At 41.8% G+C, this 15,716-nt stretch overlaps 2 protein-coding genes across 5 annotated transcripts in view; one reads left to right on the top strand and one right to left on the bottom strand.

Annotated features, from left to right (window-relative positions):
- Positions 1-15,716, bottom strand: part of zgc:174653 — a 954,986-nt gene that overhangs the window by 555,629 nt on the left and 383,641 nt on the right. The gene's annotated exons all lie outside the window — the stretch shown is intronic.
- Positions 1-15,716, top strand: part of LOC108183562 (NLR family CARD domain-containing protein 3-like) — a 163,499-nt gene that overhangs the window by 85,664 nt on the left and 62,119 nt on the right. The window contains exons 10-13 of the mRNA XM_073947413.1: positions 590-763; positions 5,800-5,973; positions 15,137-15,183; positions 15,277-15,365. Coding sequence (XP_073803514.1) covers positions 590-763; positions 5,800-5,973; positions 15,137-15,183; positions 15,277-15,365 — 484 coding nt within the window. The remainder of the gene's footprint in view (positions 1-589; positions 764-5,799; positions 5,974-15,136; positions 15,184-15,276; positions 15,366-15,716) is intronic.

Below are 15,716 nucleotides of genomic sequence, written 5' to 3'. Positions count from 1 at the left end.
ACTAAATTCAACCCTAAAGAGACAATAGAAGGGTTATATTGAATTTGATTACGTTTGGTTTGCTTGGTTTGTGCTTACAAACTCTGAGGTTTTCCCATCATTTCCTCTTCCTCTTCTGCCTCTTTATTCAAGCCCATTTCAAATGAATCTTCCTCCCGCTAGGCGCGAGGTACGCGAGCATTGAAATCTAAATCATAACTCGCAACATTATAACGGCGGGAAAGGCGCGGGAAGAATAACCTTGAGCTAATTTACTACCGTAATAATGGTGTAGATATGCAAGCACTTTAATCTGCATTATAATTTGTCACAGATTATTAATGTGGATATGCATGCAAGTTAATCTACATTAGTATTATAATTTTCTACATGTTTATTTGCGGAGAATAAACAAAGCATTAAATATGTAATTTTACATTGGTTATAAAGGTGGTGTGGAGGAATGCACATTCTCATATTAATTTTGATGTTAGTATGTCCTGACCATGAGCGTGAAAGCTGGTCTATGCATATTCATTGTATGCACATGCATTGTTGATGCATGAGCCCCCAGATGACCATATAAATATTGTGTTTGTCCTCTACACAGGCTACAGGGCTGTAATCTCACTGTTCAGTGCTGTGAGAGTTTGTCTTCAGCTCTACAATCCCCAAACTGTGTGCTGAGAGAGCTGGACCTGAGTAACAATGACCTGCAGGATTCAGGAGTGAAGCTTCTCTCTGATGGACTGAAGAGTCCAAACTGTAAACTGGAGACACTGAGGTAAATGGTTTTACGCTCAACAATGACCACAAATATATGGTTACAAATTGGGTTAAGAAATGTGAACCCCCATTCAGTGTATTGGCAGAAGAAGAAAAAACATTGGCAGGGATGTGATTATATTCATATCTATACAAACCTACGTGTATAGCCAAATATATTTAAAACTATTACTGGGTAAACGGCAAAATGTTGCATTTTCAAATTAAAGCTTCTCTTTTTTCTAATATACTTAAATATGACAGTTAAAGTAAGCAGTTTATTTTAAAGGCCATTTTAAGTAATTGTCTCTATGTTCTCTATTTATATTTTTATATTATCCTATTTTTGTTTTAATGTTGATTTAGTTTAGTTAAGATATATTTAAGAATTTGTCAAACCTTTTGGCAACTCTGTCAAAAAATATACATACATAACAATCTCAGTCTGTGTTTGGGGCCCTTTTGACAATTCTTTCTTATTAGAATTTAAACCAATACAATAATACAAACGCACACACTAATTATATGTATTTACAACTATAGGAGCCATATTACTTTTCATTTAATTATAATGTTTATTTGTATACTGATTAGTTTGGGTTTCACAGTGACGTTTTTTGTTTTGGTCACGTGGGCATAACTGGCACCTGCTAGAATATATAAAGCGCGTGCACAATCAAACAGGTGAGGAGGAGAGAAGCCTGAGTGGAGTAGTCGTATTTTTTGTTGACCGCAAACGGCATCACAACGGCACACACAGCAACTATCACTACAACGCAATAATAGGCTCCATACAAAACAGGTATTTAACCCACAAATTGCTGTATTGTTTGTCATGCTTCAAGTTTACATAAAGTTTTCCTTATAACATCTGAAAGGCCACGTTGGTCTTTCAGAAAGAAGGTCAGGTTGATGCTGGGTTTGCCTACTGACACTCTCTCTTCAGTAGCATGTCACGTGCTGCACGTGAACGTGCAAATGATCATCGGATTATTATTATTTTTTTGTCCTAGGCTTTATTCAAAATATAAAATTACACATAAATAAATTTAGATTTTTTTATAATCATTACATCAGAATGTGAAGTGACCAGCACAACAACAAAAAAACAATTCTGAAGACAATCACCTACTGCACCTTTAATTCATGAAGGCATGCATCTGATGATTAAAGATGATTATGACATTTTAATAGATCTGTCAGGGTGTCTTAAAAGTATTAAAAGTTTACAAATCAATTTAGAGTAGTTGAAGGTCATTAAAGTAATATAAAGTCTTACATGCTATTTTTCATGGTATTAAATTTTGTATAATTATGATTATGTAATGTAAAGTTGTATGCTAAATTTTGCCTGAATTTAATCTGCAAAATTGGGATGCTATGTAGTTAATGAAATTGATCCCTGTTTTGTTTACTACACTAATCAATGCAACAACATTAATCCTGCTGGTCTATAGGTGCCATCTGGAAGAGATTTAGTTAGCATTTTTACTATTAGTCTATATGTAGGTTTCATGTAGCATACTTTCACAAAAATAGATTGTTTTTAATATAATATTTTTAATTTATTATTTAAATTTGTAAGTATATTTAATCAGCATTTGAAAAAAACACATTAGATGTCACATACTCTTTATTTTTTTCTGGTTTCAAAAATCTGGTATTGGAAAATCACAGTCGACCATGAAAAATCAAGATCAGTGTTGTTATATACATGAATAAGTTGAATTGTATTAAATAGGAGTCTAAAGTTGTATTAATTTGTTTAAATGTCAGAGTTTGTCAAGCCCCATGTTGTGAATTAAAGAAGAGATATACCAGGAGAATTTTTGGGCATCTTCAAATCAGGATCCTTTAATGAGAACTCGCTGTTGCTGTGTCGTTTATAAAAAAAATAAATAAAATAACTATTGCAGCCTGGCACTCAGTTAAAACACAATTTAAGGGGCAATGCTTATTAGTAGAGAGAAAAACTTCCATGACAGTTTTAGTTGAAAAATCCAATCTTGCCAATCTTGTATCTGGGTCTTGCCCTGAAAGTATCACTTGGCCATTTGTTAGACAATAGACACAGCCATGCCTAGAACTTACAATATGCATTACTTCGGAGACATGGTACTGTATTTCACACATAGGCAGTCAGACCTGAAGTGCCTCAAACTTACTATTTGCATTGCTTTGGAGAAATGAAACTGTCTCTTACAAATAGGCAGTGAAACCTGATCCCTTAGAATGCATCTTACAATGTAAAAACATAATTTATATATTTAAGAAATTTGTAATGATCATCCACACAATTTTTTTTTTTCGAATTGTTTTATTTTCTTCTGAACCTTTCACAGCAGCAGTCAGGTAAATAATTGTCTTGTGCTTCATTCCCACCGTTCTGAATTATATTGCATTAAATAGGAGTTTTCACAAGCAGCTTTTTAGTTTTACTTTTTGTTACTGAATTTGGTAAATATACTGCAAGTTCAAATGTTGACAATCAATGGTATCGGTTGAAACCTAAAATGGCAATAAAGTTTTAAAATGTATAAACAGACTCTTTAAAAAGGTCTTAAAGGTATTGAATTTCTCTCTCTGCTTCCTACATATACCCTGTGTACATTCAAGTTTTGGTAATTGTAATTGATTTTTTTCCCCCTTGTACTTTAGTGCAGAGCTTACTTTTAAGAAGTTTTTTTTTTCTTTTGAAATAAATAGTTAATAGTTTAAAAATATGCATTAAAAGTGTCTTAACAGTTTACATTTTTGTTATATTCATTAGAAGTTACTCTATTTATACGGTATGGCCTATCCGCTTGTTAAGTGGTGACATGTTTGTGACGTATGTAATACTGTTTCCGGGTCCAAGCCGCCATTCATTTGAGTGGAGAAATCATTCGTTTATGATCACGTTTTATTCCTGTCACACATTAAAGTTAATTTTATATAAAATCATAGTGTACACAACAATCTCAGGGCTTGCTGCATAACAAATACCAAAAATGTAACAATTTATAAAAAATGAATCACTTTCTGGCCATCGGATATTAGGCATGGACATATATATTGCGATTGTGATTTTCGAAAGTATTAAATTGTTTTGTAAACATTTATTATTACCATTTCATGAGTTTCCCCATTTAGTTGAATAGAGCGCTTGGACCCGGAAGCCGCTTCGTGTGACGTCACACTTAACAAGCAGATAGTGTATGTATAAGTCAACATTTGAAGTGGATAAAAAAAGTTAATCAAATGTGTTCTAAGACAAGAATAGCTGTTTTGGTTTTACTTCAACTTTAATGAAAGATTTTGATCCACTTCAGATATTATTAATCATATTTTTTCACAAATTATATTTAATATTATAATTTTGGTGGTACTTTTAGCATGCACAAATTTAAGCATATTAAATGTATTTTACTTATAACAAAATTGTGGCCACTGAAAATGCAGAGTAGCTAGTAACTTTGGAAAACTACAAAAAAGGTAATGTCGAGCCCTGGTTTTAGTACTCGAGTCCGGATTCAAGACGTTTTTTCTATCGCCAAACTCATTAATATTTTTACTCAAACTTGGACATTAGTCTCAACCAAATCCAGCAATAACATACTGTATGCTATTTCACCTATGAAACAAAGCCAGTTGTTGAGTGTGCTTGTTCAGAAAACGTGTAACATTACTTGTTAAATCCACAGTGTGTTTAGAAGGGGCATTGATATTCTTATCTGATAAGCGTTGTCATATTGCTCCACCTCCATATGAGTGCGCTGTGCAAGTGTGTATCAATCATGTTCATTTAGAAAAACGTGGGACAACATTCTATTTCTTAAGAGACCTGGTTGCTAAGGGAAAAATAATACTGGTAATGTTAATCTGGGTGCTAGCAAACAGCTAACTAGATTCTGTAATCAGTTTATAATGTGCTTATTAATAATAAAAAAGAAATCTGCACCTGCGTATATAAAGCATTTGACAATTCAAAACTAGATTTAACCTTCCACAATTGCCAGCTAAAAAGGCAAAAACTATAAAATATATAATTTATGTTGAACCTAAACTTTCTTAAGCATCACATCAGGTTTATTATTTACACTATTATAGTTAAGGCATCACTGTTAAGCATTATAACAGTCATGCAAACCCTTTTTGAAGGACTGCTTGCATGCAGGCAAACTATAGATGCTTATTTTAGTTAATTATCCAAACCGACAACCACTGCTTGTTATCTGAATATTAACCATAACCTGATCAGGGCAATTGAACGGAATATATCATATCATTAATAAAAAATATTTATCATACTGGATTCTTTAAAAAAAAAGGGGGGAAATGTGAACATGTTTATTGTAGTTAATCTGCAATTGAGTTTTGGAGGGTTTTTTTATTTGTTTGTTTGTATGTTTGTAATGGCTTATACAACTAGTGGAATTACAATGCAATAAATAAAATAGCGAAACTTGATTCTACAGTGTTGTTACTCTGCTCATCCTTTTTGATCATTGCAAAAAATACAAAATTATTATTTTAGAATGTCTGTCATAACAAAAACTAATACAATTAATTAAGTGGAGAATTATTTAGCGTAGCACTTTACTTGACATCAAATCACTTTTGGACTCGACAAAGGTGGATTTGACTACAGCCCTAGTGACTGTCAGACAGGAGACAAAGACACTAAGAGAATGGGGTTGTGTGTGTGTTTTAGTTTATTTGCAACATGATCCACAATATAATCTAAATATAAATAATGAAATCAACACTTTATACTTTACTTTAAGATGTCCTTCTGAGGTCAAATGTGGCTTATTCCTCACAGCAGACTTTACAGTTTAGTGTGATGTATTATGAGCAATGTCTTTGCTCTGTACAGTTAAAACATATTATTATTTTTAGTCCTTGTTGAGTGTGTTTGCTGATGCGAGGGCTCGATCAATAAGGAGAGCTAATCAGGATGTGTGTGTTCATCACTGCTGTTGACATGAGCAGAAACAGCAGTCAGCATCTTCACAACACAAAGAGATGTGTGATTGTCCAACTGTGTGATGTGAACTATTGCTGTGTTTGTAGATTGTCTGGCTGTATGGTGACAGAGGAAGGCTGTGGTTTTCTGTCTTCAGCTCTGACTTCAAACCCCTCACACCTGAGAGAGCTGGATCTGAGCTACAATCATCCAGGAGATTCAGGAGTCAAGCTGCTCTCTGAACAACTGGAGGATCCAAACTACACACTGGACAAACTCAAGTATGTGGAGCATCACTGCCTTTGTGCGTTAATATTTAAAAACAAACAAAAAATGTATTTTTCTGATAATCAGTTTTCTGTGAGGGTTATGGGGTTAAGGCATACAGAATATACAGCTTGTAGAGCATTACAATAATGTTTATGATCAAGGAATCCAGTGTGAATTAATCCCCTAAGGTTGGCAAACACATACGCGTTTAGCATGCATTACATATAAAGAGCTTAAAATGCTCACTTTTGTTCGTACTGATGAGACAAACACAGATTTGAAAACTGTAAAGGGTCTATTTTTATTTGTATTTATTCAAAATTACAACAAACCAATATGTGTCTCTTTCTGTGTTTTCTGACATGACTGGCAAATGCGTCAGAAAAAACAGCTGAATCTTTGCAAATATTTGAGACACACCTGCATAAAGTCTGAATGCACTTAATAAATGTCCTTTGCTTTAGTAATCTGTATGAAAAATGTGCAATGCAGAATTCTCAGTTTGAGAGAATTTAGAGTTTGTTAATTAGTTCCTGCACTTCAGCATTCAAACACAAATCATAACGACGTCCGCCTGAACTAGTGAAAGCCCACAAATAACAAAAACAGCGGATCTTTGTAGAAAAAAAAATAAAATTTACTTTCTCTGGAATAAGTTTGAATTATGACTCATATGACCTCAGGAGACCACAATGAACTGATGCTGCTTTATTTAGATGTGTTTACATGAAAGTTGTTTATTTATTTATTTTACCGTAGTTGAACCAGTCAAGGCAACGCAGTGGCGCAGTAGGTAGTGCTGTCGCCTCACAGCAAAAAGGTCGCTGGGTCGCTGGTTTGAGTCTCGACTGGGTCAGTTGGAGTTTCTGTGTGGAGATTTGCATGTTTTTCCTGCGTTCGCGTGGGTTTCCTTCAGGTGCTCCGGTTTCCTCCACAGTCCAAAGACATGCAGTAAAGGTGAATTGGGTAGGCTAAATTGTCCATGTTTGTGTATGGATGTTTCCCAGAGATGGGTTGCGGCTGGAAGGGCATCCGCTGCATAAAAATGTGCTGGATAAGTTGGTGGTTCATTCCGCTGTGGCGACCCCGGATTAATAAAGGGACTAAGGCGAAAAGAAAATAAATGAATGAACCAGTCAAAAGTTTAAAAAAAACTCATTAAGGCTGCAATTATTTAGTTAAAGTGTTTATTAATCCCCTTGGGGCAATTCATTCTAACAATCGTAGGGTGCTTGGCACACTTAACACAATAAGTACTCACACTTAACCACAATTACATAAACAAAAAACTAACAAAAAAAAAGAATAAACCATCAATCAACTGCATTACCTTACTGAATTGCTTCATGCACAAAAGTAAATAATGATAATGTAAAGGGAGGTGTCCAAATTGTTTGTATTAATTTTCATAAATCAAATAATTTTATTATTATTTTCTTTTTTGTTTAGTTTATTTTTGCAAAAAAGTTTTTTTGTTTTTTTGCTAAAGATCTTTTCAATTACAGCATAACCAATGTCTAGCCTCATGTAAAGCCAAAACTAATTTTAAACCCATTTATTATTTATTATTAAACTGAAACTATTCTCATTCTGATCTTTTTTTCATAATAGTTGTGAATATTTATTTTGAAAACAAGGCTGTGTAACCTATTTAACTCATATTTCAGATATTAATCCAAATCTGGACAAATGTTTCAGAACAATGTCAAGTAAGAAATTTGTGTGTGTGAGGCTTTGAGTGCATTGTTGTTTCTGACATAACACGAAAATAACTTAATATATAAAGTATAAATAAAAAGCTGAAGAAATATTCCATTGTAGTTAAAATTATTAGCTCTCCTGTTAAATGTTAATTCTTTGATATTTTTTCCCAAAATTTCTGTTTAACAGAGAAAGGATCGACACATTTCTAAACATTATAGTTTTATGATTTATTTTATCTTTGCAATGATAGACAGTACATAAAATTTTACTAGATATGTTTCAGGATATTAGTATTCAGCTTAAAGTGACATTTGAAGGCTTAACTAGGTTAATAACTGACTTAAAGAACATGTTGGTATCCAGGGTTTAGCTTTGAATTGGCTTTCTTCTTATTTTAAAGATAGAACTGTCTCAGTCGGTTTGGGTAACTCTTGTTCTTCTGTCATACAATGAATGTTGGGGTTCCACAGGGCTCGATACTAGGTCCTGTTTTGTTTTTTCTTTATTTACTTTCGTTAAAAAAAATTGAGAAGCATGGAATAAATTACCATCTATAAGCTGGTGATTCTTAAATCTACTTCCCCATAAAATCTGGGGATCAATTCTCCCTTTAGGTTTGTTTAATTGTATGGCTGATGTGAAGTGTTAAACCGAATGAGGAAGTGTGAATTTATTGTTTTTGGTCAAAAAGGTTCAGATTCTGACAATCTGATATGGCCTCCTGGAAAAAATACATTCCTCTGTAAAAATTCTTGGTTTTATTTTTGACTTTAAGCTTAAATTTGATTGCCAAATTAATGCGGTTGTCAAAAATATATTTTTCTATCTTAGATCTATTGCTAAGTTAAAGGCACAAACTTAGGCACAAAAAAAGGAGAGCGCATTACACCTGTACTGGTTACCGATCCAGTTTTGAATTCAGTACAAACTATTATATGTTTTTAAATCCCTCCATGACCATTATTATGTTTAAGAAATAACAAAATTTATATATTTTTTTCTTTTCCACTGGGCCAACCGGGCTATTAGTAAACATCCTTAGCATTTAGCACTAAATAAATCGCTCTGGTTACTAAAGTAACCCTCTTTCCCCGAGGAGGGGAACGGAAATGCTATTGGTGGATTTGATCTATAAATCCACAATGGGAGGTTTCGGTTCAGAAAGCCAATTGTCTGAAAGAGTATGGAACGGGCCAATGAATGCCAATGAATTGGCAGCGTAAGCTTGCGCCCGTGTGCTTCATTACCTATTATATCCGCATATAAGCACAGGTGGAGCAAGCACTCGCTATCCTTTTAAGCTGAAGAGACTTGAACTAACAGCTAAGGGACAGTCATTATGGCGATGGTAAATAGCATTTCCGTTCCCCTCCTCAGGGAACGAGGGTTACTTTAGTAACCAGAGCATTCCCCTTCAGATGGGGAACTTCAATGCTATTGGTGGATTTGATCTATAAATCCACGAATGGGAGAAGCTATGGAAAACGCCATAATGACTGCACCTTACCAACGCCTCCGATGAGAGGATAGTCAAGCAAGCGTGAAAGCTCCTACATCATGAGAGGCGCGGTCCTCCAACATGGTCCCTGGCCCTTACTTATCCTACTTCAACAGAAGTTTTACGGATTTAGATATATTTTTGGGAAGTCGCAAGCGTCTAGATAATTCTAGGAATAATACGACAGTACGTTGGGAAGCGTGCAGTCCCGATAGGGAGGACGCTGCTGAGGCCATCTGCTACCCAGTGGGGAGATATGATGGCAAAGTACATATGGACTAGCCCTAGGGAGGGGAGTACGCATAATAAAAAGTGGTAAGCGGAGAGGGAAGACATGGGTCCGCCCGAGAGGGGGGACTGAACCGTGGCAGAGTAAGCATATGGGATCGCCTAGTGGGGATCACGCATAGCGGGCACCTATACCCAAAACGCGGGCTGACCAGTGGGCATACCTACAGCATAGTGGGCCAGCAAGTGACTCCTCTGCTGAGTCAGTGCTGGGGGCCTCAGAGGAATCTGCAGGGCTCACCTGACGGGGAACTTTACTGACAGAAAGAAAGGCGCGCGTACCTCCGTGTTAGGGAGAATGGCGCAACAAGCATGTTTCAACACCTTCACCGAGTTGTTTCCTCAATCACCAAGGGTTACCTAATACCCTTGAGGAAACCGGCTCCACTCGCAGATTGTAAAACCTTGCAAATATGTTGGGTGTCGCCCAGCCCGCAGCTCTACAGATGTCTGTTAGAGAGGCACCGCGAGCACGCGCCCAAGAGGATGCGATGCTCTGAGTGGAGTGCGCACACACTCTCGGGGTACATGGCTCACCTCGGCTCTATTAAGTGAGAGTAATGACTTCCACAATCCAGTGGGATAATCTTTGTTTCGATACAGCACTTCCCTGCTGCCGACCCCCATAACAGACGAAGAGCTGCTCAGATGATTTAAAACTCTGAGTGCGGTCCAGACAAATACGCAGAGCGCGAACTGGACAAAGCAAAGAAAGGGCTGGGTCTGCCTCCTCCGCTTGCAGGCTCACTACCTGATCTCTGAAAGGTGTGGTAGGAACCTTGGGCACATAACCTGGGCAGGGTCTCAGGATAACGTGAGAGTAATCCGGCCCGAATTTTAGGCACCAGTCACTGACTGAAAATGCCTCCAGGTCCCTGACCCTCTTGATGGATGCCAACGCGACCAGCAGAGCTGTCTTCAAGGACAGAAATCTTAAGGATACTGATTCGAGTGGCTCAAAGGGATCTGTACGCAAGCTTGTAAGAATGAGGGAGAGATCCCATGAGGGCATGAGAGGGGGGCGGGGTGGATTAATTCGCCTAGCACCTCTGAGGAACCGGATAATGAGGTTATGCTTTCCCACGGTGCTGCCAGCCACCGCGTCTTGGTGAGCGGAGATGGTAGCCACGTAAACCTTGAGAGTGGAGGGCGACAGCCTGCTATCCAGCTTCTCTTGAAGGAAAGAGAGCAAAACACTTATCTGGCAGTTTCGGGGGTCTTCTCTGCGAGAGACACACCATTCAGTAAATAGACTCCACTTTAGGGTGTAGGCGCGCCTCGTGGAGGGGGCTCTAGCCTGAGTGATGGTATCAACCACTGGGCGGCAGGTTACCTAAGTCTTCCTCGCGTCTAGGGACCACACGTGGAGGTTCCAGAGATCGGGACGAGGGTGCCAGATGGTGCCTTGTCCCTGAGAAGTAGGTCCTCTCTCAAAGGGATCTGCCATGGGAGGGCCGTCGCGAGGAGGAAGAGCTCTGATATCCAGGTCCGGTTGGGCCAGAGGGGCGCAACTAACAGAACCTGCTCCTCGTCCTCCCTGACCTTGCACAGTAACTGCGCAATCAGGCTCACTGGGGGAAACGCATACTTGCGTATGCTGTGGGCCAGTGCATCCGTGCCGAGAGTGCCCTCGGTCAGGGAATAAAACAACTGGCAATGAGCGTTCTCGGGGGAGCAAACAGATCAATCTGGGTCTCCCCGAATCGTGCCCATATCAGCTGGACAGACTCGGGGTGGAGTCTCCATTCTCCAGAGTGAATCTGCTGCCGTGAGAGCGCATCGGCTGCACGGTTGAGCATACCTGGGATGTGAATGGCGCTTTGACTTCAGCTGCGGGTGACTCCAAAGGAGCAGACGGCGGGCGAGCTGAGACATGCGGCGAGAGCGCATACCCCCCATGCGGTTGATATATGCTGCCGCCGCCGTACTGTCCGTCCTGACCAGCACGTGTTGTTGCTCCAGCACTGGAAAAAAACGGTGGAGAGCAAGGAACACTGCCAACAGCTCTAGGCGATTGATATGCCAATGTAGCTGGGCACCTACCCACAGGCCCGCAGCTGCATGCCCGCGACATACGGCTCCCCAGCCTGTGCTAGAAGCATCTGTTGAGACAACAACACGACTGGACGCCTGTCCCAGAGGCACACCGGCCTGCAGGAACGAGGGGTTGTTCCAGGGGCTGAGGGTGCGGCGACACAGCGCAGTAACAGAGACTCGGTGTGTGCCCGCATGCCATGCGCGTCTTGGAACTCGATCTTAAAGCCAGTGCCATGGTGACCGAGTCCAGCTCCATTCCGAGAAAAGAGATCCTTTGCACCGGGGCGAGTTTGCTCTTTTCCCAGTTGACCTGCAACCCCAATCTGCGAAGATGCCGGAGCACCTCGTCTCTGTGCGCAGTCAATTACTCCCGAAAGTGGGCTAAAATCAGCCAATCGTCGAGATAATGGTGTACGCGGATGCACGCGAGCCGAAGGGGCGCTAGGGCACCCTCCGCGAGTTTGGTGAAGACCCGTGGAGACAGAGCGAGCCCGAAGGGGAGGACCTTGTACTGCCATGCTCGACCTTCGAACGCAAACCGCAGAAACTGACGATGGCGTGGAAGAATGGAGACATGAAAATACGCATCCTTCAGGTCTATGGCTGCAAACCAATCCTGAGGGCGGACGCATCGGAGGATGCGCTTCTGCGTAAGCATTCTGAACGACAGCTTGTGACGGCAGCGGTTCAAAACGAGCAGATCTAGGATTGGCCGTGACCCACCACTCTTTTTGGGTACGATGAAGTACAGGCTGTAAAACCCACTCTCCATCTCGGCTGGAGGGACCGGCTCGATTGCACCCTTCGCCAGGAGGGCAGCAATCTCTTCTCGCAAGACAGGGGCGGACAGGGGATTGACCCTGGTGAAATGCACACTCGTGAACTTGGTAGGCCGTTTCGAGAGCAATCGCTGACGTACCCGCGGAGGGGCAGCTCGGAGCGGGTGTGCTGATCCGGGGAGCGGGAGGGTCCCACAGAAGAGCTAGAGAAGAGCGATTCGCTCTGGCTCCGCACCCTGACTCCGGAAAAGGGGCTTGGGAGCTGGGAGAAGGGAGACCGTCCCCCCAGCACCCGTGAGCCGCTAGCGGAGCATGTAGACCCTGCGAGCTGAGAGGTGGCGCGTCCCAGACTGGCAGGGCTTGCAGTGCTCGTGAGCCACTGGCGGAGCACACCGAACCTGCGAGCTAGAGAGCACAGTGTCTCAGACTGGCAGATTTCGGGCTGTCACATCTGGAGCAGCCCGAAATCTGCCAGTCTGAGACTTTCATGGCAGTGAAAGGTGCTGTTGGAAATGGCGCCCCACCCTCCAGCGGGGAAGAGCAAGTTCCCTCTTCTCCAGATGACCTGTCCCAGGGACGCTTCGCGGTCCATTGCCGGACTTAGCGGCGTTCTAGGCAGGGGGACCTGCCTGCTTCCGAGGTGCTCGACGCGCTCGCTTCGCCAGAGGCGTGTGCGAGGACGGTGCAGCTCTCGTAGGCAGGCGCCTTCGGCGAGGAGCAGGTATGGATGGCACGGCGGGCGGAGCGGGCTTACGGATCCGATCAGACTGCTCTCTCACTGCCTCGAATTACTGGGTGAATTCGCAGACAGTGTCGTCGACCAGCTTGGGATATGGGCGAGTCAAGAAAGCGGACTTTGTCGACTTCGGGCATACCAGCCAAGTTTTAGTCAGGGGTGGCGCTCCTGGATCACTAGTGTGGACATTGTCCTCCCCAAAGCACACGCAGCATACTCAGTAGTCCAAAGAGCTAAGTCGGCGGCGGTGCGGAGCTCGTAAGCCTGGGTTGGACCCACCCTCGTGCAGCTCAGCCAACGCCTGCGCTTGGTAGCGCTGGTAGGTGGCTATCGCATGCAAGGCGGATGCAGCCTGGTCCGTAGCTTTGTAAGCTCTAGCTCTGACAGAGCCGAAAACTCACAGGCTTTGGATGGGAAACGAGGCAGACCCTGCCAAGAAGAGATGCCGCGTGGATTAACCGCCATCGCGCACTCAACCTGAGGAATCGCCACATACCCCCTGGCCGCTCCACCACCAAGAGTGGTGAGGGTGGAGGGACATGCAGCACGAGCAGAAAAAAAGTGCTCTTTAAGACCGCGTGAGCCTACTGTGCGTCACCGGGAAGAAGGGAACGCCCCTCAAGTCGGTCCGGCTGCGGAGCTGGGGGATAAACCATCTCCAACCCATGGCCGAAGCAGCCCGGGAAAGCACGGCTAACATGTCCGTTTCAGTATCCGTTTTGACAGCGCTCACCTGCCAGAAGCGGGCGAGCGGGTCCAGATCATCGTCGGACAATGAAAGCCCACCCTCCAATGCCGCGGGGGACATCTGATCTCCGGTGTCAGCAAGCGTGAGAGCTACCATTTGATTAGACTGATCCCTCCCAGTACCCGAAGCTTGGATGGAGCGCTTGGAGGAGCAAGAGGTCCGCGAGCCCTTAGGCGGCGGATTATCTCTCGCTGGAACCCTCAGATCTGCCCGAGCGCCCGCTGCAGAGCAGGAGGCGACTGGGGTGGCTCGCTCTCTTACAAAAGCTAGCCGCGATCTCAACCGCGCGACGGTCATGGCATCGCAGCGACGACATGAACAGCCTGCGAGCACCACATTACCATGCTGGACCCCCAAACATGTAATGCAGTGATCGTGCCCATCATTCGGAGCCAGGAAACCCCCGCAACCAGAAACGCACAGTCGGAGCGCCATCCTGAAAAGGACGTGCTGCACGACTGTGTTGCTCTTTTAGAAAAACTGCAACAATACGCACCGCTCTGGAGGACTGGACCCAAAGGGACGCCAGGCAAGGGAGAAAACCCAGCTCGACCATTTGCCGCTTCGTGGACTCGCTCTGGACCGGGAGACACTCGTTCGCTCGATGTGGCTGTAGACAGCAAGAGGCGCAAGTTTACGCTGCCAATTCATTGCTTCATTGGCCCGTTCAATACTCTTTCAGACAAGTTGCTTCTGAACCGAATCTCCCATACGTGGATTTAGAACATCAAATCCACTTATAGTGCTGAAGTTCCCCACGAAGGGGAACTGAAATTCCGTTCATATAATCTTAAGAAGTCTTATATATGACTTAACCTGCAGATAAACACTGTTGTTACAAATACATCGAGACAAAGACAACTAGTTACACTTACAACAATTACATCTGCAGAAATCACATACATAATTTTTTTTTCACATACTTTCAGCTCAAAATTATTAATTTAATAGAAAATTAAAATGTGAATTTAAAGTTATATACCTTTACTTATAATATTAAATATAATTTTATTGATTATGTTTCATTAAGTTTTATTTTTGATTTGTAAAATCATTTTAATAAATATAATCTATATGCATATAGATTCTGTTTTCTACTTTCACATCTGATCTAAAACTTCCATGTCTCAATAAAAAGCTGATTTTACAGCTACAAACACACCAATGTTGTTTTAATGCATTAATTAATTAATGCATTCATATAATCCATTCTTCATCAACCAATCAGAATCCAGCATTCAGCGGACACTGTAAATGTCTTATTGTAATGAATCTGCATAATGAGTGATGTTTGATCCGAATCATTCTGACTGCAGATCTGCTGAAAATAAAGTGTGTTCAGTGTTTCTTTACTGACTGAATGGCAATCTGTGTGTGTTTACAGTCTTGATCATGGAGGAGAGCAGAGGATTACAGCAGGACTGCACAAATGTATGTCTACACACTCTCTCTCTTTCACTTACACAAACACACAGCTTTAGTAAGGGGATGTTGTGTTATAAATGTGTCTCTTCTTGTGTTTAGATGCCTGTTTTCTTACACTGGATCCAAACACAGCAAATACTGAGCTAATTTTGTCTGAGGAGAACAAAAGTGTAACACATGTGGCGAAGGTAAACTGTGTGAGAGAGAAACAGCCATATCCTGATCATCAAGACAGATTTGATGATGTGTTTCAGGTGTTGTGCAGAGAGAGTGTGTGTGGACGCTGTTACTGGGAGATTGACTGTAGTGGAGATGTAGAAATATCAGTGTCATATAAGAGCATCAGCAGAAAGGAAAACAGTAAAGACAGTTCGTTTGGACATAATGCTCAGTCCTGGAGTTTGTTCTGCTCTTCTTTTAGTTTCTTATTTACACACAATAGCACACAGACTCGTCTCCCAGTAAAGCGGATCAGTCGTAGAATAGGAGTGTTTGTGGATCACAGTGCAGGAACTCTGAGCTTCTACAACATCTATAGA

The sequence above is a fragment of the Danio rerio genome, chromosome 4 (genome assembly GCF_049306965.1).
Source record: "Danio rerio strain Tuebingen ecotype United States chromosome 4, GRCz12tu, whole genome shotgun sequence".
In the NCBI taxonomy this organism is placed as follows: domain Eukaryota; kingdom Metazoa; phylum Chordata; class Actinopteri; order Cypriniformes; family Danionidae; genus Danio; species Danio rerio.
Note: the sequence above shows the minus strand (reverse complement) of the source record. Positions and strands in the feature narration are given on the sequence as shown.